Raw genomic sequence first — 26,403 nt, 5'->3', positions numbered from 1 at the left:
TAAAGATGTTGTGTCCACCGAAAACTGAAAAAATATTAAAAAAAAATTCTCTCTCTCTTAAAAAAAAAAAATATATATATATATATACACACACATACAGTATAAAGAAAAAGTAAAGGGAAAATGGGAGCAATCACATTTGTATTTTCAGTAGTCATCAAGACAAAATAAACAGGTAAAAGGCATTTCAAATCACAGATAAAATCATAACCAAATCTCCTAAAACTTGACCATTCATTATCTGAACTTGTACATCAACCTAAGCAAAACAAACTGCCCACAGTACAATTTTGCCAAACTCTGGTTGGGCCTTTGGTATTAATGGTTTTTGCCTAGTAATATCCCCTCCTTTAAGACCCTATTCTGGGGCTAGGGTTATGGCTCAGCAGTAGAGGCCTTACATGTGTGAGGCATTGGGTTCAATCCTCAGCACCACATAAAAATAAATAAATAAAATAAAGGTATTTATTTTAACTTAAAAAAAATCCTATCCTGTGTTCTTTCATCTCTAGTAACACTTAGGGCTGAACCGTCTTTAAAAATATTCATTTAAGATCTATATTATCCTTCTCTCTTTTCAAAGATATACTTTTTTTTTTCTTTTGAGCAGTACTAAGGGTCAAACCCAGGCCTTGCTCATGCTAGGCAAGTGCTCTACCACTAAGTTACATCTCTAGCCCTCAAAGATAAAAGATTAAAACAAAGAATCAATTACTAAGAAAAGTCTTAGGCATTACACAAATTGTCAAACTCACTCAACAGTGAGCAAGCCCTTCTATACATATGGTATAATTATTTACCTAACATTTGCAATCCCTTGATTTTGAAATTTGACCTATCTATACTCATATAGGTATTCAAATAATCTCATGAAGCATTACTGTTTTTTTTAATACAATGATATTCTATTACTACATATTTTTGCTGTTCTGATTCTGAAAATACTTTTTAGGCAGAAACATTTTTTTCCCATACCATTTAATCTCTCACCAATCTGCTCTTGATTCCCCACAATAAACCTTCTTTATAGGTCTATAAAGAGGTTCCTCTTTACAATGTACAATGAGCTTCATACTTTCAACCTTAAGCAGATATGAAGAAGGAATCTATCCCAAACTCAGCTCTATTCTTTCCATTCATTTTCTAGGCAATCATAGAAAAACTAAAGGAACAGAGGAATTGCAAATATAAATCCTTATATGTGAAAGAAAAAAAAGAGAAACAACAAAACTACATAGGACTGTAGAGTAGGATAATTGGTACTGGAAAGCTAGATGATTTAGGAGCCTGATAAGAATTAATGATGTCAATTCCATCCAGTGATATAAGAGTGTTATGACCTAAAAATTAATAACATTAACTTGATAAAGGAAATAAATAAAAGAGAAAGGGGAAAGAAAGAAAAAGGGGGAAGGGAAAAAGAAGAATCTAAGAGAAATAAATAACTGAGATGGAGAAAAAGCCAACAGAGAGAGGGTAGAGAATACATACAGTATTACTAACTAGTTATCAGATACAACAAACACAAAAGAGAAGCAGAGTGAGTAATAGAGAAGAATTAGAAAGGGGAGGAAGAGGGCAGGGGACATAGCTCAGTTGGTAGTGTCCTTGCCTCGCATGCACAAAGCCCTGGGTTCAATACCCAGCACCAAAAAAAAAAAGAGAGAGAGAGAGAGAGAAAGGGAAGGAATAAAGAAAGTAAGATATCAGGAGAAAAGTTAGTACAAAGAAAGAAAATTTATTAAAAAAAAAAAAAGACTTCCTTATTTCTAGGAAATAATCTATACTTTCCTTGAAATTTGGCTGACAATAAAAGATCTCCTACCTTCACAGTGGTTCTCTCCCTACTGGCATCAAATCTCCTAATTTTCAAACTAGACCTTCAAGGTCCACTAAGTGTTAATATAATTAATCAATACAGCTTTTTAATATTTGATATGAGAAAGGTGTTGGGAGCCATTCTCACACGTGATCGGGTGCCTCCCGTTGAGGGTCTGAGGCACTTTGGCATAAGTCGAAGTTTTTCCCGGCCCTCTCCTGATGAGAGAGCCCATCCGTGTGGGGGTGTGCCTGACCACTGACCCCGGGGACCCAATCGCTGACCCTGACCTTGGAGTGCAGCCCCCCCTCAACCTTCATTGGATGGAATTCTCCCCTGAATCTCTGGTTCCCTAATAAAAGGCTACTCCCGGACGTGCGGACGTGCTCGCTCTCTCTCTCCTGCTAGCCCTGAGTAATCCTTGCTGCCCTGCTGGGCGGCTAGAGGAGCGAACCAGAGAGGGGAGCCGTCTCGGACCTAGCAATAGAATTAAGGTAATTGAGTCTTGTGTTTTTATTTCGATCTCGTCTAACTAACTTTATGCCTAGAACCTCATTAATGAAACCACTGCGCAGGCCGCGTGGTAGAGAAAGGCATTAAAGAATATTTATAACTTTGTACAATACATTTCTAAAGCCTATGGTTCAATGCAGTATAGGGATGTAATATTCCTCAATTCTAAAATCGCCCCCCAAAATTAATGGACTTAGTGCTCATGTCTTCACAGTTTATTCTGTAAAAGCGATTTTGCTTTTAATCTCTATACCTCAGAAAATAGAGCTATGTATCATGGCAATCTTCCTTTTAATTTACTATTATTATTAATTACTATAAAATAAATGTCAACTGGGGCTGGGATTTTGGCTCAGTGGTAGAGCACTCGCCTAGCACGTGCAAGGCCCTAGGTTCGATCCTCAGCACCACATAAAAATAAAATAAAGATATTGTGTCCAACTACAAATAAAAAATAATATTTAAAAAAATAAATGTCAATAGTGCTATAAAAGAAGCAACTGAATAGAAGTTATCACAGAAATCTATAGTATATCTACAAAATCCCATTTCCTATACTCCTATGGTGGTTTTAGTATTTTCTAAAGTAGATTGCTAATGCTGTTCAAATGAACACACGGTACTTTGTTACATCTTACCTTGTTACTTAAATTTATTTCCCTAAAACATGACCTAAAATTTTTGCTTAACTTGCACATACTAAATAAAAGCAAGTGAAAAAGAAAAGAGAAACACTTACTGCTCTGGCAGTTTCCCCAAAATCAATCTTTAGCCGTCCCATGGCTCTGATGATCGCAATGATGGACTGTATAGTATTGCTGTAGACAACTACTTTATACTGTTTACATTCTTCTTCTGAATAACCATCCTCATGAATGATTCTTTAAAAAGAAAACCACAAGTCAATACCATGGACCTAAAATGAAAAGATACTATGGACTTTTTATCCATTAGGAGGAAATCTAGCCTTACAAAAAGCCATGTTCCAACTTACTTCATCTGTTTCACAATGGTACTTTTACCAGATTCTCCAGCACCTGAAATAAAACAAAAACAGACTTTGAATTTCTCTGGATTCACACATAAAAGTATGAAATCAACATAGGTGATAACTATAAATTAATGAAAACCACAGGTCCTAGGGTAACTGGGTGAGACTGTTATGTCTATCAGGAAAAAACAATGGAGCTTCTCCATTAAAACATTTTACTTTCTTCATGTAACTCAGCAACAAAGTATAATCTACTCAAAGTGACAAGGGCCTGCTTGCTTTAATTTGTGTAAAACAGACATATTCCAGAAGCATTTCTAGTAACTCATCATAAAACATGATTATATACTGAACATAGGCAAAAATTAATGATTATTTAATTCCTTTGTTGACTACTTGCCATGCCCATGAACTGGAGGAACATTTCAAAAGCAATATTCTCATCATAGGACTTAAGAGACATTTGACTTCTCATTATAACAGAAGAATAAAAGTATTGCCTCCACCACCTTTTCACTGTATATCTCCTCCAGACCCTTAAAACCACACTTCCCTCCTTGCAAAACCAGAATCACTTTCAGCTAACAATCACTATTGTCAAATAGGCCTTCTGAACTCCTTGACAATCTGCCTCCCAGATCTTCCCCAGTCAATTCATTCTCTCACCTTCCGAAATGCCAACACCATTGCCTCTCTCTCCAACATTATCCCTGATGATTCTGCCCCATCTTGTAAAAATTAAAACAACCAGGAAAAATTATCTCATTTTCCCATAACCATATGTACCAATCCATCTGCACTTCCACTAGTATTCTTGACCCTCATCAATGGATGAACTGGCTCTGTGATATCTTAGAGACTAACCCTCTCCTTATACACTACTTCATTTTACCTGCTCACAGTCACGACTGCTGCAATTTCCTGTGGTTTTAAACACCATTCATAAGCTGATAATAATATTTAACAAAGTATGATGTCAATCTGCTCTAATGTTATCAATTACTCAAATGACAATTTTTCTCCGCTAACTGGGTCAATCCTGATCAGCTCATACAAATCGTATGCTATACTGACTTTCCATCTTTAGTCAATACACACCCACACTCATCTCTACCTTTCCTTGACCTCACTTATTTTCCTCTAGCTACTACTCCATTTATCCTCTTTACAGCAAAATTCCTCTAACATGTCATATATACTCGCTGTACCTTCAATATTCTGTACCTTCAATTCTCTCCTTTACCCATTCTAATAAGGCTTCTATCCTCACCAATCTACTAAAACCATTTCTCAAGATCTCCAACAATTTCCATCTTGACAAACCCAATAGTCATTTCTCATCTTACTCAGCCTCTCAAGCAGGATTTGTCCAAGTTGATGACTTCTCTCCCTTGAAATACTTTCTTTTCTAGGCATGCTTCCAGCTACCACACCTTTCTGGTTTTGACTCCTCAGTTTCTCTTCTCCAATTTCTGAATTCTAAAAAATGTATTGCTTCAAGGCTTCTTCCTCAGTCCTTTTCTCTATCTATACCCACACTCTAAGTTATCTCATCTAATCTTATGAATTATGGTTTTAAACACCATTCATAAGCTGATAGTAATATTTAACATCTAACAATTATGATATGTCAGTCTGCTCTAAGAACTTTGCCCTATTAGCTCATTTAACCTTCACAACAATCCTGTGAGGTTGATATTATTATCCTCATTTTACAGACAAGGCAAATGAAGCAAAGAGATATCAAATAACATGCCCACAATTATACAGTAAATTGCATAACTGTAATGTACATTCACAGAATTTGGCTCCAAAGTGGTGTATGCTGCCTCTTTTACTCCCAAACATGGATCTGTAATCTTGGTTTCTAACATTGGATCTGTACTCGTATAGTTAAATCACCTACTGAATAAATTACAATGGATATTTATAGGCATCTCCAATTTAAAATGCCCAAAACTGAGTTACTACTTCCCCACACCCATCTAAAACAATCTCTACTCTTCCCTTCATCTTCTCAGTTAATGGCACCAGCATTCATCCAGTTGCTCAGGCTAAAAATGGTAAGTGAACTAACTTGAAATATAACTAACATGCACACAGAATGGGGGCTCCAGTGCTGATCTATACATTAAATATTAGTAAAGCTTAGTTTGTTTAAAAAAATAAAAACATACAAAAACAGTTTGTTCCTTGCACATTGAAAACATGGCCTAGATGACAATGAAAGCTTCTAAGTGGGCCAGTGCTTCAGACCATGCCTTTCTTATAGTTTTTCACTTAGTGGCTGGAATAAACTGTGTAAAAAGTACATCTGGGGCTGGGGTTGTGACTCAGTGGTAGAGTACCTGCCTAGTACATGTGAAGTATTAAGTTTGATCCTCAGCACCACAAAAAAATAAATAAGTAAAATAAAAAGTATTGTGTCCACTACTAAAAAAATATTAAAAAAAAAAAAGTAAATCAGATCATGTCACAATTCTGACCAGAGTTGGCCCAAGGCCTCCATTTACACTTAAAATGCATGGAAGTAACCTTCAATAGCCCTTGCCTACCTCCTCACCCTCATCTCCTTTAGTCTCCACTTTGCTCTCACTGCTCTTGTCAGACCAGCTTTCTTACTTTTCTTCCAACATACCAAACTGGTTCTCACTGAGCCAGATCCTGACTCAGTCTTTGCATTTACTCTTCCCACCACCTGAATATATTTTTGCAAGATTTTCTTCTTCACTCATATTTCTGCTCCCTTCAACAGCCTTCGCCGACTAATCTACCTAAATAGCTTCCACCCCATCACACTCTCTTCTTACCCAGTTACATTTTTTTCACAGAATATATCATTTTTTCACACAACAGATTTGCTTACTTCCTGTCTTCCCTACTAAGATATATGCTTGGTCAAGGCTTATTTATCTCTATATTTCTAGAGCCTCAAACTGAGCCTGACATAAATTACTTAAATATTATGGAACAAATAATAAGCATGACCCTTACCAAATATTTCAACTTCATCAACCAAAAATGTAAATTAAAAGATAATTTAAACCATATAAAAATTTTAAACAAGCTACATTCTTGCAGAATTAAAAAGTACACTTAAGCCGGGTGCGGTGGTGCATGCCTGTAATCCCAGCAACTTGGGAAGCTGAGGCAGGAGGATCACAAGTTCAAAGCCAGCCTCAGCAATTTAGTGAGGCACTAAACAACCTAGCAAGACCCTGTCTCTAAATAAAATACAAAAAAAAAAAAAAAAGGGCTAGGGATGTGGCTCAGTGGTAAAGCATCCTGGGTTCAATCCCCAATACAAAAAAAAAATGTACATTTATATATGACTTTATTCTTATTACTATGGTCCATAATCAGGGATAGAACAATACAGTTAATATTCAGCAGCACACAGTGACTTTCTTAAGATACTATTTGAAAGAAGTGAATTTCTCCTATATATACATCTAGGAAAACTAATGATTTAATTTCAAAAACAAGAATACAAATGCATATGAGTTATAGTATAAATTGTATAAAACTATTTCCAGATCATTCTATACTAATAAGTGGTTATATGCTAAAAAAGTATAGGTTAATAAAATGTGTACCATTCTTTTATATATTGAAAACAGCATTTCTGCCTTTCATGTCGGACTATTCTGAATGACCATCAATAATTTTATTAATCTTAGCATCAATATCCACCTATCTCATTAAGTTCTACTCTATTAAAGTGCTAACTTTAAAACAAAACAAAGTCTTTTCCAAGGCTCCCTTAGAAAACATCAATTTGGGGCTGGGAATACAACTCAATAGTGGAGCAGTTGGCTAGCACGTGCAAGTCCCTGGGTACAATCCTCAGCACCACAAAACAAAAATAAAGAGAGAGAGAAAGAGGGAAACAGAGGAAGAAAAAAAAAAGTATTGGCTTGTTCTTCCCTTTATTATTACACTATATGCCTCCCACAAGCTTTTACTAGGCATCCAGTTCCATCTCATGAAAGAAGGCACTTCTTTTTTTTTTTTAAATATTTATTTGTTTTTAGTTTTCGGCGGACACAACATCTTTGTATGTGGTGCTGAGGATCGAACTCTGGGCTGCACGCATGCCAGGCGAGCGCACTGCCGCTTGAGCCACATCCCCAGCCCCAAGAAGGCACATCTTACTACTCACAAAACTAAATACAGGATTTGTTTCATGGGTGTTCCTGGGTATTTTATACACATGAAGAGTGAATCAGGGGCTGGAGTTATGGCTCAGTGGTAGAGCACTCGCCTCTCATGTGAGAGACCCTGGGTTCGATCCTCATAACCACATAAAATTTAAAAAAAAAAAAAACAAATATATTGTGTCCATGTATAACTAAAAAAAAAGAGTGAATCACTGTATACTAAACATCTTTAACCCATTAAGCTTCTAAGATCACTATGAAAAGTGCTACCATCTCATCCATCTCCCAAGTACGAAAAATAAGAGTCATCTAGAACCCATTTGGTTTTTTTTCTCCTTATCAAGCTGTAACAAAATCTTCTCTCTTCCTTTGTTTTTTTAAAATTAAATTTCTACTTCTCATGTTTGATGGAGCCTGACACTCAGCCTATTATGTGCTACTGCTGTAATTTTCTCAAACTTAAATTCAAAGGCCTTCTCCAATTACTTCCAAATAGCACTGCTAAAAAAGCATCAGCTTAACAGTTTCCAAATTATTCAAACACTTTTCATAATTCTTTCTTATTAAGTCTAGGCTCTTCTGTTTTACCTCAGCCCCCCTAGTCCACTGTTCTAGTAGTAGGGTCTCAAAAAACATCTCACTCTTAGGTTTTCCCCAAGTTGTTTTCCTATGTCCCACCCCTTTCCCCACTACATATGTGGTGTTTAGGACTTCTTAATTTTATCTACATCTTTTTGGCCATACTCCTTCAAAATTTCATTAAAAGTTGCACATACAAAGATGTTGTGTCTGCTGAAAACTAAAAAATAAATATTAAAATTCTCTCTCTCAAAAAAAAAAAAGTTGCCTATATTCCCATCAAGGAAAGTAATATCAGGAGGTATGGGGCTGGGGTTATGGTTGGGGATAGTGTTGTGGCTCAGTGGTAGAGCGCTCGACTAGCACATGCAAGGCCCTGGATTCGATCCTCAGCACCACATGAAAATAAATAAATAAAATAAAGGTATTGTGTCCAACTTCAACTAAAAAATAAATAAATATATATTTTTTAAATGGGGTAGATGCAAAGACTACTTCAGAGACAATTTATGGCTTAGAGAAGGGGGAAATGAAGATGATTCTGTAGGCAGAAGGGATGGCACTAGGCCGGGTTTAGACTATAGGTAGGAGAAAACATTGGGAACGTCCCAGAAACAAAAGGGAACGGGATCAGTTAAACTTAGAAACATTATCTTTAAAAGTATATCTACTTAAAGGGCATCCTATATAAATACAAAGAAAGGATGAAATAAAAATGACAAGATTTTTGAGAGAAAAAGGAGAAAAAAAAGCTATGTTAGATGGTCTCATTCTTAATAAAAAAGGCAAAGTAATCTGCAGAGAATCAAGAAGTAAAATTAATTTAGAAAATTATAAATAATCAAGTAAAACAAGAGGAATATGCACATAATCACCATCACTGTAAGATGAAAAACAATTTACCAGTACATACTCTACTGCCTAATCATTGTATTTACCTAAATATATTCTTAATTTTAAAGAAATCCCTTAAGAACAGGTATCATATTATTTGCCCCTTCCACACATATAACACTATGGGTTTTAAAAAATCAGTCTATTTTTTTAAATGCCTGATATTCAAAAATAAATAAAATAAAGGTATTGTGTCCAACTACAACTAAAAAAATAAATAAACACTTATTTTTTATACTTGAGTATATTTATAACATACTTGAGTATATTATACTCTTCTATTCATGTCTTCAAGCACAAAACAGGAACTAATAGAAAAAGCTTAAAAGTGCTTGACATGTAGTAAATGTTCAATAAATATTAGCCTACTATTATTTATGAATGTGTTTTCACTGTTCAGAATATCATCAAGAAATGTCAAGGCTTGCCAAAGTTTCTTTTATTAAAAACATCAGTAGAAATGGCATAATATTCAGCAGCTATTTCACTATTTCATAAAACCCTAGATCAGATCTGGATTCACACACATAAACAATTTATAACCTAAAAACTACAGCAAACTACGTCAAAGCATTAGTTATTTTCTCCACCCCCCCTCCTTAAATATATTTTAAGCTCTGTCTACAGCTTCCTATCTCACAGTTTTCTAACCCACCTTTGTCTCTATTGCTTTTCCTTAAAGTTTCCTTTATACCTCTTACCACCTGAGAGACAGGCATTCCAGTGGCACCTGAAACACCTCCTTTTGCTTCTAAATAAATACTTGTTACTGTGGAGAAATCCTGAAAATTTTAATAATTCAGAATCATAACTGGAACACAAACCCTCTTCCAGAGGTATGCACAATGAAGTACCAGAATGACAATATTTTTGGATAATCTTCTAGCCAATGCTAGACCAAGACTCTCTCTCTTGTATAGGTCCATTATCATACATATGGAAAAATAATTAGAATAGGCATGGACAGCCCCTCCTCTAAAGCAAGTTAACTAGATTTTTTTCCCCTAACATATTCTCACTTTTCATTTAAACACAGGCAGTTAAGAAGATTTTTTCCCTCCTTTTTTAAAGCTAATGACACCATGTTACAAACTCTAACAGAAGAGTGAAATTTAGTCCGAACTCTACAAAGTCTACTTGGGTGACCTTGGGCAAATAACCTAACTTCACAATGTCTTAAGTCCTTATATATAAAAGACAGAGGATCCTCAGCATCACATAAAAATAAACAAATAAAATAAAGGCATTCTGTCCATACACAACTACAAAAAAATTAAAAACATGGAGGCCTACATGTGATCTATAGTTGCACTCTCATATTCTATTATTCCATGACTATAATTACTATAACACTAAAAGCTGACTAAATCTCTTATTCTGACACACAGAAGTCTCGAATCAAATCATGGCTCCCTACTTTCCTATCTACTCAATTTACAACAGCTACCATATGCAGTTATTAGCATGTTCTCCAACATGCACTCCTGGCTCCAGAAGGGACCAATAGTAGATAGAATCAGAGTACATGACAGTAAGGATGTCAACTCCTATTATTCATGCTCAAGGGTACTTTATATATAGACTCAAACTAGCAGAGCCTTCAAGTTAGACTGCTATGGTTAAAAAGAGAAAAAAAGAAAAGAATTGTAAATACCTACAATTAAGGATCACAGGAACACAGTCCATGCTATTTCCAATGAGAATACCTATTGCTCTCGCTGGTTCCTTCATATTAATAGGTAGTAAGTAGCTAACAGTAAAAATTCAGACAAAGGTTAACAATGACATTTCATGTAAGTGATTTTCAAGGTACTAACTACAAAAATCAGTTGCTTTTTAATTAATTAAAAGGAAAGATTAGAAGAATCACAGCTGGGGGAAAATGTCATTGAGCAAATAAAAATTATTATTCACTTTTTTTTTTTCAACAAATATGCCTTCTCTGTGCCCAGAACTGCTGGTCATCAAGAGTTCAAAGTTCAAGTTTCCTTAGTCTAAAATAACAGAATAATTGTTTACTCACCCCACTGTTTCTCTAAACATCCTAAGCCTTGTATTTATAAATACTCCTGATGCCCCTGTTCAAGTAAAAGTCCAATTTATTGTTGAAGTCTTCTTCACTTCTCCTACAGTTCTACTGCCATCCCAATGGCTGGCAAAGATTATCCATTTTCAGCATCAGTCCCAGGGGCTAATTTCCAAAATTAAACTGCAGATCGTCCCTCCCAGTCACTGCACCTCAATTTTATCTCTAGCCCAGCTCTGGCTAGTCTAAAAACACTATATGACTACCTTCCTAGCTCCTCATCTCCTGGCTTCTCATAAACGGTTAAATGGTCTTCTTGATTTTGATTAAAATAATTATGAAATCTTTAACCCTTCCATGCCTGTGTACCTCACCCTTAAGAGTACCCTGACCAGGCCTAACCTGGCTCTATAAGATAGGATCAAACACTGTTACACTCGTACTTGGTTAATTTTTTTGTAATTATTTGGACCTATGCCTGTTTAGAATTCCACTTATCCTTAAACTCTTTAAAAGGATAATTCTTGAAAGTACAAAAAACTGCCTTCTTTCTATAGCCCCCTCTTCCAAAACTAGGACAGAATAAGCACTTAATAATTATCTGTAGGATGAATGGCTCGAGTTTCTATGATAGTCAGTGGTTGCCTAATCTTATTTTGTAAGTGCCAGCTGAGATGGATGGAATTTTTAATGTGGGCAGTTAACAGAAACAGATTTCTATTCCTTGGCTATCTTTACTCAACTCTACACCCACTCCTGGCTATGCCTTCAATTCTCAGCCCACTACTATAATGAGAATAAATTTGGACTCACCAGCCTCCTTTCCCTCTAAACTTAATCTCAAACCCTGTCCTAGCTCCCGTGCATGTACTACCATTCTGTTCCAGTAGCATAAACTACTACAAATCTTTCCTTGTAACCCCAACACCTAAAAGAGTACAAAAAATATAATGAGCACTCTTTAAATATTCGCTTAGTGGATGAATGAATAAATACCTTATGGGTTAAGTAAGTCAGTGAACTTTCAATTAAGACAGAGATGATGGAGCTCTCTTCTAAAAAAGATTTTTTCAAGGAAGCAATCACATACCAATCACTAAAAAGGCTTAAAGGATATATATGTGGGGAGCCATTCTCACACATGACTGGGCGACTCCCGGTTTGGGTCTGAGGCGTTCTGGCTGTGTCGGAACTTTTCCGGCCCTCTCCTGATGAGAGAACCGGTCTGTGGGGGGGGGGGGTGACTGACCACTGACCCCGGGGGCCCAATCACTGACCCTGACCTTGGAGTGCGCCCCCCCCAACCTTCATTGGATGGAATTCTCCCCTGAATTTCTTGTTCCCCAATAAAAGGCTACTCCCTGGCGTGCTCCCTCTCTCTCTCTCCTGCTAGCCTTGAGTAATCCTTGCTGCCCTACCGGGCGGTTAGAGATAGGAACCAGAGAGGGGAGCCGTTTCGGACCTGGCCATAGAAAAAGGTAACTGAGTCTGTGTGTTTTATTTCGATCTCTGCTAGCGAACTTTTATGCCAAGAACCTCATTAATGAAACCATTGCGCTGGCCGCATGGTGGATATATATATATATATATGAAAATTTTTATAAAACTTAACTAGCAGGATACAGGCCTGTAATCCCAGCAATTTGGGAAGCTGAGGCAAGAGAATCACAAGTTCAAGGGCAGCCTTAGCAATTTAGCAAGGCCCTAAACAACTTTGTGAGTTTCTGTCTCAAATTTTTACAATGGGGGCTGGGGTAGAGCGCTCTCCTGGCACATGCGAAACCCTGGGTTCCATCCTAAGCACCACATAAAAAAATAAATAAGTGAAACAAAGGTGTTGTGTCTAACAACAACTTAAAAATAAATATTTTTTACAAAAGAATTAAATTTTTACAATGGGAGGGGGGAGTTGTTCCGAGGACCCCTGGGTTCAATCCCCAGTACAAAAAAAAAAGTTACTTAGAGTCTTATTACTGAGGTTGGCAATTCTCCAGCCTTAGCCTCCTGAATTGCTGGGTTTATAGGCATGCACCACCACCACATTCATTTAGACAGAATTTCAGAATACCTGCCTGCCCATAAACTCCCTTCTAGAAAAATCCTAACTCTCCTTAGTAGTCAATCATCCACATAATCTGGGCCAACTTCCTTCCATGATTGGATCAGTAATGAATGCCTGACAGAGTAATCACCCAATCATAGGCTGTCAGGTGCTTACACCTGTGAAACCTACCTCCAAAAGGTGAGCAGGAAAAATCAGTTATCTGAGAAATATGTGCCAGAAGATATAGAAAACCTTATCCTAAACTAAAAGCTCACAATATGTGAAAGAAAAAACATGCTCACACTACCTTTACAGAGCCTCATTTACACCAAGGTCATAAGGAAAAGATTCAGAGAAAGGTTGAAAGTGTCTAGACAAATGAGCAGAAAGACTTAAAAAAAAGAAGCCATGAGAGTGAAAAGAGAGCATGCCAAGAGAAAGTTAGTAAAGAAATAAAGAATGGACAGGACCAAAGGGACCAAAAAAGAGAAAGAGGCAGAGGGGAACAAGTGAAGATAAGAAAGCAAAAGGAGGCAGATATAGTGAAGGCAAGAAGAAAAACGGGCGCCTCAGCTCCTGCAACCAGTTCTTCAATTTTTCTGTATTCCCACAAAAATCTATATTCTAACAATTTGTAAGCTAGTTTGAATGAGTTTTCTATTCCTTACAACAAAATAAGTAAATAAAGGAAACTGAATGAAACTGGCTTTAAGGAAATTAGTATTACTTTTGGAGAGAGCCTTTAAAAAGTTTGTTGTTTTTATTAAATATTAAATGCTAATAAAAGGGTATATTTGTTATGTGTAATAAAACAAATTTCTGTGTACCTATTCCTCAAAAAAATTAAATATTACCATTTATCTTTGAAGCCATCAATGTGTATGCTCAATGTCAATTACTGTTACATTAAATATTTCTAGAGGGTGATATATTAATTTACATTTGATTAAATAGATATGTAGAAAAGTGTTCTGTGCTGCTGTCAATGTTTCTGGGTCCTAGGATTTGATTCTGATATTTTTAAAGGTGAAATTATGGGATATTGTTTTTTTTTGTTTTTTTTGTACCAGGGATTAAACCCAGGGGAGCTTAACAACTGAGCCACATCTCCAGTCCTTTTCTCCTTTCTCTATTTTGTTTAGAGACAGCGTCTCGCTGAGTTGCTTAGAGCCTTCCTAGGTTGCTGAGGCTGGCTTTGAACTCATGATCCTCCTGCCTCAGCCTACCAAGAGGTCTGGGATTATAGGAATACGCCACCTCTCCTAGCAGGATATATGGATTTTGATGAATGGATTTAGTGTTACTGTTAACTTTGGAGGACATCCTCCACTATAATGGAATTATTTGTATAGACTAAAATAGGTCTTTGGATTATTTGTACATTATGTTGTTCATGGCATTTCTGTTCCTTTTTACCCTAAATAAATGAATGTTTTCAGTCATGTCATACATAAAGACCATATATAATTTAGTATTATTAGCAAAATGGCTCTTTGTTGCTTTGCTTTCAAAGAAGTGAAGAAACTTACTCACTAGAGGCCAACATTTGAATATTAAGGCATGCAGAGGATAATCATCCTCCTTGCTGACAAATGGCTGCTCCTTTAAGCATTCTTATGTTCTGCATAGTTGAGGAAGAAACTTGGCTTCTCCTCCTTCTTGGCCAGTTGTCATTACTAAAGTTACTTTGTTCATATTCTCAAGAGGTGATATTTTGGTAATATTTTGGGAACTGAGTGAACTAACTGTCTCTCTTTTAAAATCAAACCAACAGCTTCCTCAAGTGATTTATGAATGTAAAAATGGTTGATTAGTGATCTATTGCTTGGTTTTATAAGGCTTGTTACAGGTTCATGTTCATGTAATTGGCAAAACACATCAAACTCTGAACAAATTGAGTTGCCAGGTAAGGGCCTACTTCAATTTCCTTTAACATATAAATGTTCACCATTGTTAAGACAAAACTGGGTTTCACATATGTATTTACTTCTATTTTTTAAAAGTAAGTAATAAAAACAAAGCAAAGTCTAAAGACTTTGGTATGTTAATTCTGTTTGTGTGTATATAATAAAATATGTCTTAAAAAACAGCTATTAAAATTTTCAAATAAATACTCTCCAAATCTCCTGCATATCTTTCCAGCCTCATCTCCTATCCTCCTCCTATACCAATCCTTCTTGTCAAATCTATTTGCTCACTCATGCTGAGCCTTAATGCATACTATTCCCTCTGAATACAATTCTCTCCTGTCTCTGCTTTAAGAATTCCTGTTTATCTTTCAAGGTCCTCTCAAATGTAACATCCTCCAAGAGGACTTCCTGATATGAATATCTTTTTTCTTCCACCTTACAAAATTGTCTCCCTCTCAAATCACATCCCACATATATTTCTATTGTTTAATTGTACATCTACCTCCCGTGAACTGCTTAAGAGTCTTGTCTATTTCTTATTTCTATCACTAGGCTATAAAAGTGCCTTTTTCATAAGACAATCAGAGATACATAATCATGAATAATAAATGAGCCTCCCACTGTATGGCACAACAATGAAAATCAAAAAGCTCAATAAAAAGTAGCCTTGGCTAAATGTGATGCAGTACCCTAGGATTGGATCATATTCTGGGATGAACCAAATATGTGAGAATTTATTAATGTTGCAAAATGGTTTAAAAGATTTACACCAATAAACTAAAGTAGTACTAACATTATTATTTTCAGAAATTCTAAGTAACTTAACAGCCGTAATTATGTCATTACATCAAACAGTGCTCTGTTTTGGTGTCAATGATTCCCCAGTTCTAGGGGAAATAGAGAAAACAGAGGGGAGCCAGGTACAGTGGTGCATGCCTATAATCCCAGTAGTTTGGGAGACTGAGGCAGAGGAGGATCTCAAGTTCAAAGCCAGCCTCAGCAACTTAGAGAGTCCCTAAGCAACTCAGAGAGTCCCTGTCGCAAAATAAAAAATAACTAGAGCCCGGCACCATGGTGCACACCCTGTACTCCAGCAGCTAGGGAGGTTGAGGCAGGAGAATCGCCAGTTCAAAGCCAGCTTCAGCAAAAGTGAGGTGCTAAGGAACTCAGTGAGTCCCTGTCTCTAAATAAAATTAAAAACAGGGCTGGGAGTGTGGCTCAGCAGTTTAATATCCCTGAGTTCAGTCCCCAGTACCCCACCAAAAAAAGGCTAGAGATGTGACTCACATCTCTAGTTGAGTACCCCTGGGCTCAATCCAGTAACAAAAAATTAAATTCAGCTTGAAAAAATAAAAGCAATTTTTAGTACCTGACCTAGTATAAATAGGTTACATATCAATATTTATATGAAAAGTAATTACAAGATGACCAGAATCAAATTACCTTAATAATTTTAAATATATCCAGTCGAAATGATCCCTATATGACCAGTCTGGTAAGTATTATTTGCAGGCCAGGTGAATAAAAGTATACAAATGTTTGGATCATAGCAAGACATGTCCAATTCAACAGTTGTAGATTTACAAGAGCAGCTAGAAAAAAATCAGAATATCATCTACTTTTTGAGTTAAATAACAAGAATTTCTAAGATGTTAAAATACATCATTCAAAAAACTTTTTTACATGAATATTAAAATTTTATCAATTTAAAAATATGACTCAGTGACAAAAAGAAAAGCCCACAGCAGCAAAACAGTAATGGATCAATAAACATGATAAAATCTCAGCTAATTTTTAACAATCTTCCTTAAACCTTTAAGTATCTTTCAAGTTAAATTTAGAAATCAAAGGAATTTCAGACTAAAAACTAGCTTCTCCTAAAAACTTATTTCTAATATCTCTAAGCCACACTCAGGTACAGTCAAACAAATTTGGTCTTTGGGTACCCTTGTTCTTGGCTTAGTGTACATCAGATGTATTAATTTCTGTTAAACATTAAGAACAAAAATAGGCTATTTCAGGATATGTTATTTACATAGAGCACTATATCAAAACTAGAACAATTAACCAGCAATCCTACCACAATGTTATTCAGTTCAAGCAGCTTGAATTACAGAAATAATACAGCTGATCACTAAGCAGGTAACAGGATAGTCTGGATAGATAAAAGCTTAAAGATAACTCCAACTTGCTAAACACTGCAAAAGAGCTACACTAAAATGAAGACAATTAAAATTGAGGGAAATCCAAATATTAGAATTTATTTTCTTTGTATTCTCTTTTGAACATTTACATCAGAGGCATTTTTCTAACTTCAATTTAACTATCTTCTCAAGAAGTTTTGTAGGGTTAAAACGATTTCAATCACACTCAAGAATAAGAAAAATAACACAAAAATAACCCTTTTATAACTTAAATATTCTATCTGGTTAATCATATTAACTTCACCATCAAGGGACCCTAAGATCAATTTAAATCCCTCACCAATTGAGTCAAAGAAAAATGAAGTTCAAAGATTAGGACTAATCTCTCAATTTTCAGGCTCTTTGTCTTGTATTACATGGTATCTCCTATTTTGAATTGTATAATCAGGGATGTGTTTTAGTTATACTATATTCTGTTGGCTAGAAAATACATTTAAAATAAACATCAGTAATCTGAAACAAAATTAGTGCCACTGGTCTAGACATTTCTTATAATGAAATTTGTAACATTTTTATTTTTTGGTATTTACTGCTAATATTCTAGTTCCTGAACATTTAAAGTATCCCCTCTTCCCCTTTCCCTCCAAAGTCCCAATCTCCAATGAAATTAAGCCAAATAACTAAACAAAAAACAGCACAAGACAGCTAAAACTTATCCACACCAAAATCTACTTTGCCAAATGTTTTTACCTACTCCTTATGAAAAACCTAGAAATACAATATAACCAGCAAAATAACCTGTTTACTTCTCTTCTTACTTTTGAACAATTTTTTTTGGTGTTCATAAAAGGTTTACGGGGGGGGGGGGATTAGCAAGAAAAAACAGGGGTGATGATGATGCATGAACCTCCCAAAATACATTTGATTATGTATATTTTAAACATTTCTAAAGTAAAATAGAAGGTAATTAAATTCAGTTTACATTAAGTATTCTCAATTGGATATGTGATAACAGGAGCTTAGAATAGAATCCTACACCCTACCTCAAGGTGAATTGAACTGTTTTCTCTGAACTATACAAAATGACCATATTGAAAATGAGCAGATATGTTCTCGTGAATTAATGAGAAATTAGAGCAGTAATATGTTTAGTTCCTCAATATTTCCATCTAATTTCATTATATTCAATTTATATTTAGTGAATGTCTACTAAGTGGTAGGCATTGACATCTATTAATTAATTATTAATTCTTTCTAATAGTGACCCACCCTAGCTCTTATAAAATTATAAAAATTTATAAAGTACAGCTTTATAAAATTCACAATACCCCAACAACCCTGCCTACTTCAAAACTAGACTGGTGGGATCTAACAAGGCTGAACCAATCTGATATTCTTTCCCAGGATCCTGGAATGGGGGGATCCTGGAAGTATATGCCAGATGACACATAACACTTAACATACCAGGTCAGGTGGCATGTGAGCCATAGAAGGTGTAAGAATAAGCCAAAGTTGAATACTGGTGGGTTTGGGAGAGTATCAGAAGTGAGCAGAGAAAGCTGATACGAACTGATGACTTAGCGAACAGAACACAGCAAGTGGCCATTCTGCTGAAGGAGAAATGGGGGTGGGGAATAGTGTCACAGTCCATGAGAATGCAACCTGCTTGTATTTAATTTCTTATCTCTCCTGGGATGTCTAATGCCTAAGAAGTCACCTACTGTGTTCTGTCAATAAAACTCCCTTTTACTTGTATGATATGAGTGATATTATTTCTTACAGGCTCTTAACATTATATTAGGTCCCGAAATACACATATATGAGAAATATGTAGTTCTCCTGAACTAAGAACCATATATAGTTAGGAGCAACTACATATATAAATAACCATGCTATAAGGCAGACACTAATTGGCAAAAAAAAGTACCATGAAATCTCAAGAAGAGGGACACCATTCATTTCTCCATCAATCAGGAGGGATGCTGGTGTGAAGGAAAGTAGCTGCCATAGCTTCCAGCACTTGGACGAATCCTCAGAGGCAGAGCCTTCTGGCCAAGCATCTGGGGTTTCATACTGCTGGAGCATTCAGTCACCCTGGAGGTTGCAGCCCTCTATAAGTTTGGTGTACTGAACCAAGAAAGAAGTCATATAAAGATTTCTACAGAAATTATGATTCTATGAAAGAGTCTAAGGATGGGCTGGGGATGTAACATAGTTGGTGGAGTACTTGGCTCGAATGCACAAAGCCCTGAGGTTCAATTCCTAGCAGCACAAAAAAAAAAAAAGAAAAGAAAAAAAGATTCTGAGGAGATGAAGAATGCTGGTATCTTTCAAAGTGCAAAGTGATCCTGGAATAAAAAAAAGGGGGGGGGGGATAGTAGAGGATAGGAAAGGCAGCAGAACACATCAGACACTACTAGTATGGCAATATGTAAAACAGTGGATGTGTAACCAATGTGATTCTGCAATCTGTATACAGGGTAAAGATGGGAGTTCATAACCCACTTGAATCAAATGTATGAAATATGATATGTCAAGAACTATGTAATGTTTTGAACAACCAATAATAAAAATTTAAAAAAAATAAAAAATATCTTTGTGTATATTTTACACTGATCAATTTATTGGTCTCTCTCCAGACATATTTTTACATGTGTATGTGTTCAATTATGTAAACCTATGAGACTATATGCAGGATTGTTGACTTTTGAAAAAGTGAACTGTAAACGGATCTAATGAGGAATTCTCTTTGTATACTGTAGATCTGAGGCAATTTCGACTTAGAGTCATCTGAAAATTTTTTAATGTCCAAATGCTCAATGGGATGATTAATTTGTAGATGGTACTAATTCTTTTCCTTCATATATATTGCTCTAACTTGAAAAATCAAAATAATGCACACTGAGGTTTTACAAAGTATAAACTATTCCTTGAATTTTGAAATAAAATATATTATCAAGAGAAAAAAAAATCTTTGGATTGTGGTCATTGGAAGTTTGTTACTGATGTGTGCTCCAGAACTATAAAACATGAATATATGGCCTAAAGAATAGTTTTTCTTGGTAAATAAACAATTAATGAATGAAAAAAAAAAGAGAGAGAGGGACAGATCATATCCAATTCAGAATATCAAAAAGGTTTTATGGTAAAAGGAACTAAATGGTAATCACAGTGGACAATAGTGTGTGAAACATGTTTTAAATGTATTTACAAAGAAAACTGGAATCCTAGGTCTACCAAAAAAATTTTTTTCTTCTAAATTTTGCTGGTCTAGAGAATTTGGAATCTGGTAACGACCAAGTGACAGAACTGGGCAACTGACAGATAATAAAGAGATGGGAGCAAGAGAGGAGTTGAAAATAAATCCAGTTTTCAGTCTAGATAATGTTTTTTTTTTTTTTAAGTTGTAGATGGACACATTACCTTTATTTTATTCATTTACATTTACATGTGCTGAGATCAAACCCAGTGCCTCACACATGCCAGGCAGGTGCTCTACCACTGAACCACAACCTCAGCCCAAGTATAGATAATGTTGAATGTGAATGCTGGTGTTGGAAGAGAAAAGTTTGCAACAAGTGCATCTGAGAAGAGAAGTAAAGAAGGAAGGCTAGTTCTCTGGGATGTACTGACTTGGGAATAAGTAGCAGCAAGTTTATTAATGCACTGGGGGAAAACAGATTTCTCAAAAACTCCAAGGAAGAACCTGATGGGAAAAAATAAAATGGTTCCCTTCCTCACGAAAACATATATAACCATAAATTGTGTTAATAATTTTTTTTCAAAGTTCATGGATCTAATGAGTAGCAGGCATCCCATGTTTTTGTTGTTGTTGTTGTTTTAAAAAAGCAAGCATGCTATGGAAGAAACCAAGGAAGGAACAGAGAAGATGGTAGGGAAAAAAAGGAAATATCTCAGAGACCAACCAACTCCCTTTTCCCTGAGAAACAAGAAGGTGAAGCAGTTCAGCTGTTTGGAGGAGGGACAGTGTAAACAGCATATTGCTTCAGATTTCACAAACCTGCCAAAGAGGACTCCTGACCAGGAGCCACTGTTATCAGAAACAAGTGCCTAAAATCTAAACAAAGTTTTGTAATAGTGCAAATAAGTATACTGAGCTAAAATTATTATTATTATTAAAAAATATTGCTATCCAATAATCCTGTAATCCCAGCAGCTCAGGAGGCTGAAGCAGGAAGATCATGAGTTCAAAGCCAGCCTCAGCAACTTAGTGAGGCCCTAATAAGTAACTTAGTGAAACTGTCTCTAAATAAAGTATTTTAAAAAGGGCTGGGGATATTGCTCAGTGGTTAAGCACCCCTGGGTTCAATATCCCCAGCAACCCCCTCCAAAAAAGAAAAAGAAAATATAGCTGCAGCCCTGATTATAAAGTCACATGCCCTTTCAAATCTAAATACTGAGCACCCTATTCTATGGTCATCACTGTATGACAAGAATATCATCGTCAGGGAAGATCACATTATGACATGTGTCCAAAAAAGGACCATATTTCAGTCTGCAAAAGAATGCACTTATGTAAAAGATATCAAGATGGGCTGGGGTCATGGTTCAGCGGTAGAACGCTTGCCTAGTATGTGTGAGGCACTGAGTTCGATTCTCAGCACTATATATAAATAAATAAAATAAAGGCCCATCAACAACTTAAAAAAAAAAAGATACCAAGAAAGTGCCTATAAAAAAAGTTTTTTGCAACACGTACTTTTATCTGTTATGCCATTTTCTTTCTTTGTCCCAATATAACACAAATCCTCACAATAAATTTAACTTCTATAAACCTTATCCCAAATAAATGGCAAATGTTATAATGAATACCCTCCTATAGAAGAATATAATAGCATATGTATCAAAGGACAGTCTTATTTCCAGCACACTCAGTCAGTAATTTGCAAATTTAAATATGATCAATTATATAATACAGGATTAGAGATAAATTCAAATATCCTACAATATAGGTTTTTAATGCAATTATCTGCATGCAACTTAATTCTTGCCATAGATTTAATTCCTTTCACCCCAAGAATATAAAATTCTTTGAAAAGCTTGGGAAAGAACATAGTAATATGAAAAATAATTGAATATTTTTCTGAAATATCTCTGGAAAAAGCTAAAATGATAAGCCTCACAAACATGAGATAAAATTTGTCATTGAGTGAATATTATTTGGAAGGCAACAATGGTAAGCATTTTATATATATTATCTCATTGCACATTATGAAACAAGTATTATCATCCCAACTCTACATGGGTGAATATATTGATGCATATGGTTGAGTTACTTGTTCTAGATCTCATAGTGGTAAATAAAGGTAGAAATTTAATTCAGTTTTATTTCTATTCAAAAGTAGTGCCTTTATCAATCACACTAGTGCTTCCCAACTTCAGTTATATCAGGGTGCACACTGAAAATGATAAACTGGGAGTGGTGGTACATGCCAATAATCTCAACTATCAGTGAGGTTGAGGCCACCCTGGGCAATTTAGCAGGACCCTGTCTCAAAATAAAAAAAAAATGTTTAAAGACAGGACCCTGTCTCAAAATAAAAAATGTTTAAATGCTGGGGATATAGCTCAGTGGTTCAATCCCCAGTGTCCAGGGGGAAGAAGAGAAGGAGTACTTGTAAGGCTCACTGGAATAAACTGGAGAGGTTTGGTGAAAAATACTCTTTGTTATGAAATTATGACTAAAAAAGTACAAAGTATTACAATTTATTAAATTGGAATAAATCTTTCTAATAAATATTTTTCAAATTACTAACTTCAGGAAGTTTAGAGAATCACATCAGAAGTGTTCAAATATTATTTCAACTATTATAAAAATAATTTAAAATTTCAACATTACAAAAAAATTGCAAACAGCTCACCTGTATGCCATCTTGTCTACTACACACTGATTGGGAAGCTTTTCATAATATAATTTTCTCTTTCAAGAGAAAATTGTGATTGAACACTAATTTGGCATATCCGAGATCTTTCCAATTAGAAAGAAATTCAAACCAAAAGTAATCAAGGAAGAATTACAATACTCAAGTCTTAGCTAATTTAGCCCATACTAGTATCTTAATTAAATTTCTGTGTTACCTATAGTCTGTAACATACACTTTAATTTCATAATAACAGTAACAGGTAATATTCACTGAGGTAGTACTATATGCTTGGCTGTGTTCTGCCTCACATTGTTTTCATGTTTAATCCATACAGCGACACCATGAAGATTCTCTATTTTCTCCATTTTAAAGAACCTGAGGCAGAATGAAATTAAGTAAATAACTTTTCCAAGTTTATATCTAGCAAATGGGAATTAAGATTGGAAACCCATGTTGTCCATCATTATTCAAAACTACATCCGTGGGCTGGGGTTGTGGCTCAGTGGTAGAGCTCTCATCTAGTATGTGCAGTGCAAGGTCCTGGGTTCGATCCTCAGCACCACATAAAAGTAAACAAATAAATAAAATAAGGATACTGTGTTCAACTACAACTAAAAAGTAAATATTAAAAAAAACTATATCCCAGTAAGAAAGAAAATCTATTGTGAGCCAGAAGAGACAAGGATAAGTAGAGAGATTTCAACTTAAACTAAGTTAGATACTTTCATAGTATTGAAGTAAAAATAAAAAAGGCTTGCATGCACATCAAAGGAGATATTCTACAGCAAAAAAAAAAAACAAACAAACAAACCTTGGATACTATGTTGGTGTACTATGCTTATAGAAATAGCATGAAAGATAATTTTAACTTAAAGATATGTATTATGATATGGCTCAAGTGAGAGCAGCTGTTTTTACAACCTATTTGAATTTATTAATTTAACTTACTCAAGAATACTATATAAAAATCACACTTGAAAAACAATAAAGCTGGTAAAAATTAAAAGCAAAGTTTTAGTACTTTGATTTTTACTTATTGCTTTTCAAGTTCTGTAAGTCAACATGTGTTTAATTTTGTTTTTAACTAAATGCACTATTTGTAAAGTCCTGAATAAAAAATTTTCCAGACATTTGGAAAAGATCTGCTTGCCCAAGTTCTGACTGCTACATCATGCCATTAAAAAGCCTCACAGTTTACAATTATATTACAATAGGCTAGTGTCCTGAGGGTCTCTCTTATGGTCAATGTAAATAAATCAAATCATTTACAAAAGATGAGAATATGCCTTTAATTTCATAACCAACTGATCAATAAAGAAAATGCTAATGTCCTGGATATTGTGTTTTATACCAAACTTCTTAGGGGCCCCAAAGACAAATGTCCAACATTAACTAGCAATAAATACTTAAGGAATATCTACTATGCTCCAAGGAAATGTTCATCCACAGAAGATTGCTGTTGTACAAAGACAGTCCAAAACTACAATTCAAATTCATGCCTTCTGGAAGTTCTGGTATTCAAACTGGAAGCTCCTTTCAATGTACAACTTTTCCTCTGTATCCAAAAGAAGCTGTCACTAATATTTCTACAATCTACTAACAACCAAATACATTAACAAAGATATATGGACGGTATAAAGCCTGTAATCCCAGCAGCTAGACAGGCTGAAGCAAGAGGATGGCAAGTTTAAAGTCACCCTCAGCAAAAGCAAGGCACTAAGCAACTCAGTGAGACACTATCTCTAAACAAAATACAAAATAGGGCTGGGGATATGGCTCAGTGGTGGAGTGCCCCTGAGCTCAATTCCCAGTACTCAATAAATAAATAAATTAAATTAAATAAAAATAAAGAGACTAGGAGAAGTACTTGGTACAAAATGGAGTACAAAGTGAGTCTTGGGTTATAATGTTGTATTCTGTCCTTTGGAGCTTTACATTGTGAAAATCTGGCACTTCCCTAAAGTAACTCCTTTTTCTCAAAAAAATCAATTTATTTTAAAAAGTAAAGTTTTACTGCTTACAGAAACCATGACTCCTACTTACTCTAACAGACCCCTATAAAATACTAACAATGAAGAAACATGGCTTGATTTATCGATAAGTTAATACCAGAGTACTTCATATGATTTATAAAAGTTTAAAACTAAATCATGCTAAGTAAAATGCTTCTGACTGTACATAAAAACAGTTAAAATGAATATCAGGTAACATAAAGTAGTCCTAAAGGCAGTATTTTTCCTTTAAAGAGAACACAAGAGATAACCAGCTCCCCAGAAGTTTATTAGTCTTACAGTAAATGTCCAATTCCATAATTTATCCTAAAGTAACTCCATTCCACTGCACACCACCCATAACAACTATTCAGCAATTTCCAATGTGTAATCTATTGTCCACTAGACAGCCACAAAACTCAAGTCATTCTTTGAATTTCCTCAATTCATACCATCCCCCTCCTTTTACAAAAAGAGAGATAAAATCTTGAGAATACGAATGGTACAAAAAAGTAGAAAAAGCACAGACTGCCTCTGCACCCAAGCTCCTTTCCTTTATATCTAAGAACTTACCATTTATCTCAACACATAGATACCTTCATGTCTGAACACGTTAATAACAGTTCAAAATACTCTAACAAATGACAAGGTCTTTATGTGACTATTCTGTCCAAGCCTCTCCATTTAAACATTCAAGTCTTGCAGCTTTATTCTGTCATCCAAGTATCACCACGCTCAAACTCCCAAACCATTGTACAAAACCAACATATACGCTTCCGCGTCCTCAGAGTTACCAACACGCTCCAACCCAAGGTAAAACCTTCCCTAATAGAGGCTCTTCCTTTACGAGCTTTTCACAAATTCCTAACACAGTCTCAAAACTCCATATTCCCAAACTCTCTTAAAAGCCATACCAGTCCGGAGTTACACCCTCTCCAGCCTAATTCCTACTACCTCAAACTCCACCCCTCAACACGCCTTCTCGGGCCTCAGCCACCAACTTCAATACCCCGGCACGCCCTCCGGATCCCTTTGGGGTACTTTCCGCCGGTCAGGCTAGACCCTTCTCAGGCTTCGGAAAAGCCGGGCTCTCCCCACCACATTCCAACCCCGCCCCCAGCCCCTCACCAAGTAGTAGCAGCTTCACTTCTTTGGCCGCTTTCTCCCCGTCCTCCCGCAAATTGCGGTCGATCATCTTGCTCCGCTCCACCGCCGCCTTGTCTTCGGCGCTCAACGTGCAGCCCATGGCGGCGGCGGGAGAGGGAACCGGGCCCGGCCTCACTCACACTCTGCTGAAAGTGCTTCTCCGCTGGCTCAGACAGCGCGTCTACTGCTGGGCGGCGGCCCTCTCCGTCAGCTTCACTAGCGATCCGAGAAACCGGATATCCGGCGTTTACGACACTTCCGGCGACGCCCTGCGGCCGTTACCACTTGAACCACTCCCGCT

At 35.9% G+C, this 26,403-nt stretch overlaps 1 protein-coding gene across 1 annotated transcript in view; it reads right to left on the bottom strand.

Annotated features, from left to right (window-relative positions):
• Nucleotides 1-26,403, bottom strand: part of Gnai3 (G protein subunit alpha i3) — a 44,927-nt gene extending 18,524 nt beyond the window's left edge. Inside the window, exons 1-3 of the mRNA XM_026402816.2 lie at nucleotides 26,085-26,403; nucleotides 3,327-3,369; nucleotides 3,072-3,213 (exon numbers count right to left, since the gene is read on the bottom strand). Of these exons, the coding sequence (XP_026258601.1) occupies nucleotides 3,072-3,213; nucleotides 3,327-3,369; nucleotides 26,085-26,202 (303 nt within the window). The 5' untranslated portion in view covers nucleotides 26,203-26,403. The remainder of the gene's footprint in view (nucleotides 1-3,071; nucleotides 3,214-3,326; nucleotides 3,370-26,084) is intronic.

The sequence above is a fragment of the Urocitellus parryii genome, chromosome 11 (genome assembly GCF_045843805.1).
Source record: "Urocitellus parryii isolate mUroPar1 chromosome 11, mUroPar1.hap1, whole genome shotgun sequence".
Lineage (NCBI taxonomy): Eukaryota > Metazoa > Chordata > Mammalia > Rodentia > Sciuridae > Urocitellus > Urocitellus parryii.
Note: the sequence above shows the minus strand (reverse complement) of the source record. Positions and strands in the feature narration are given on the sequence as shown.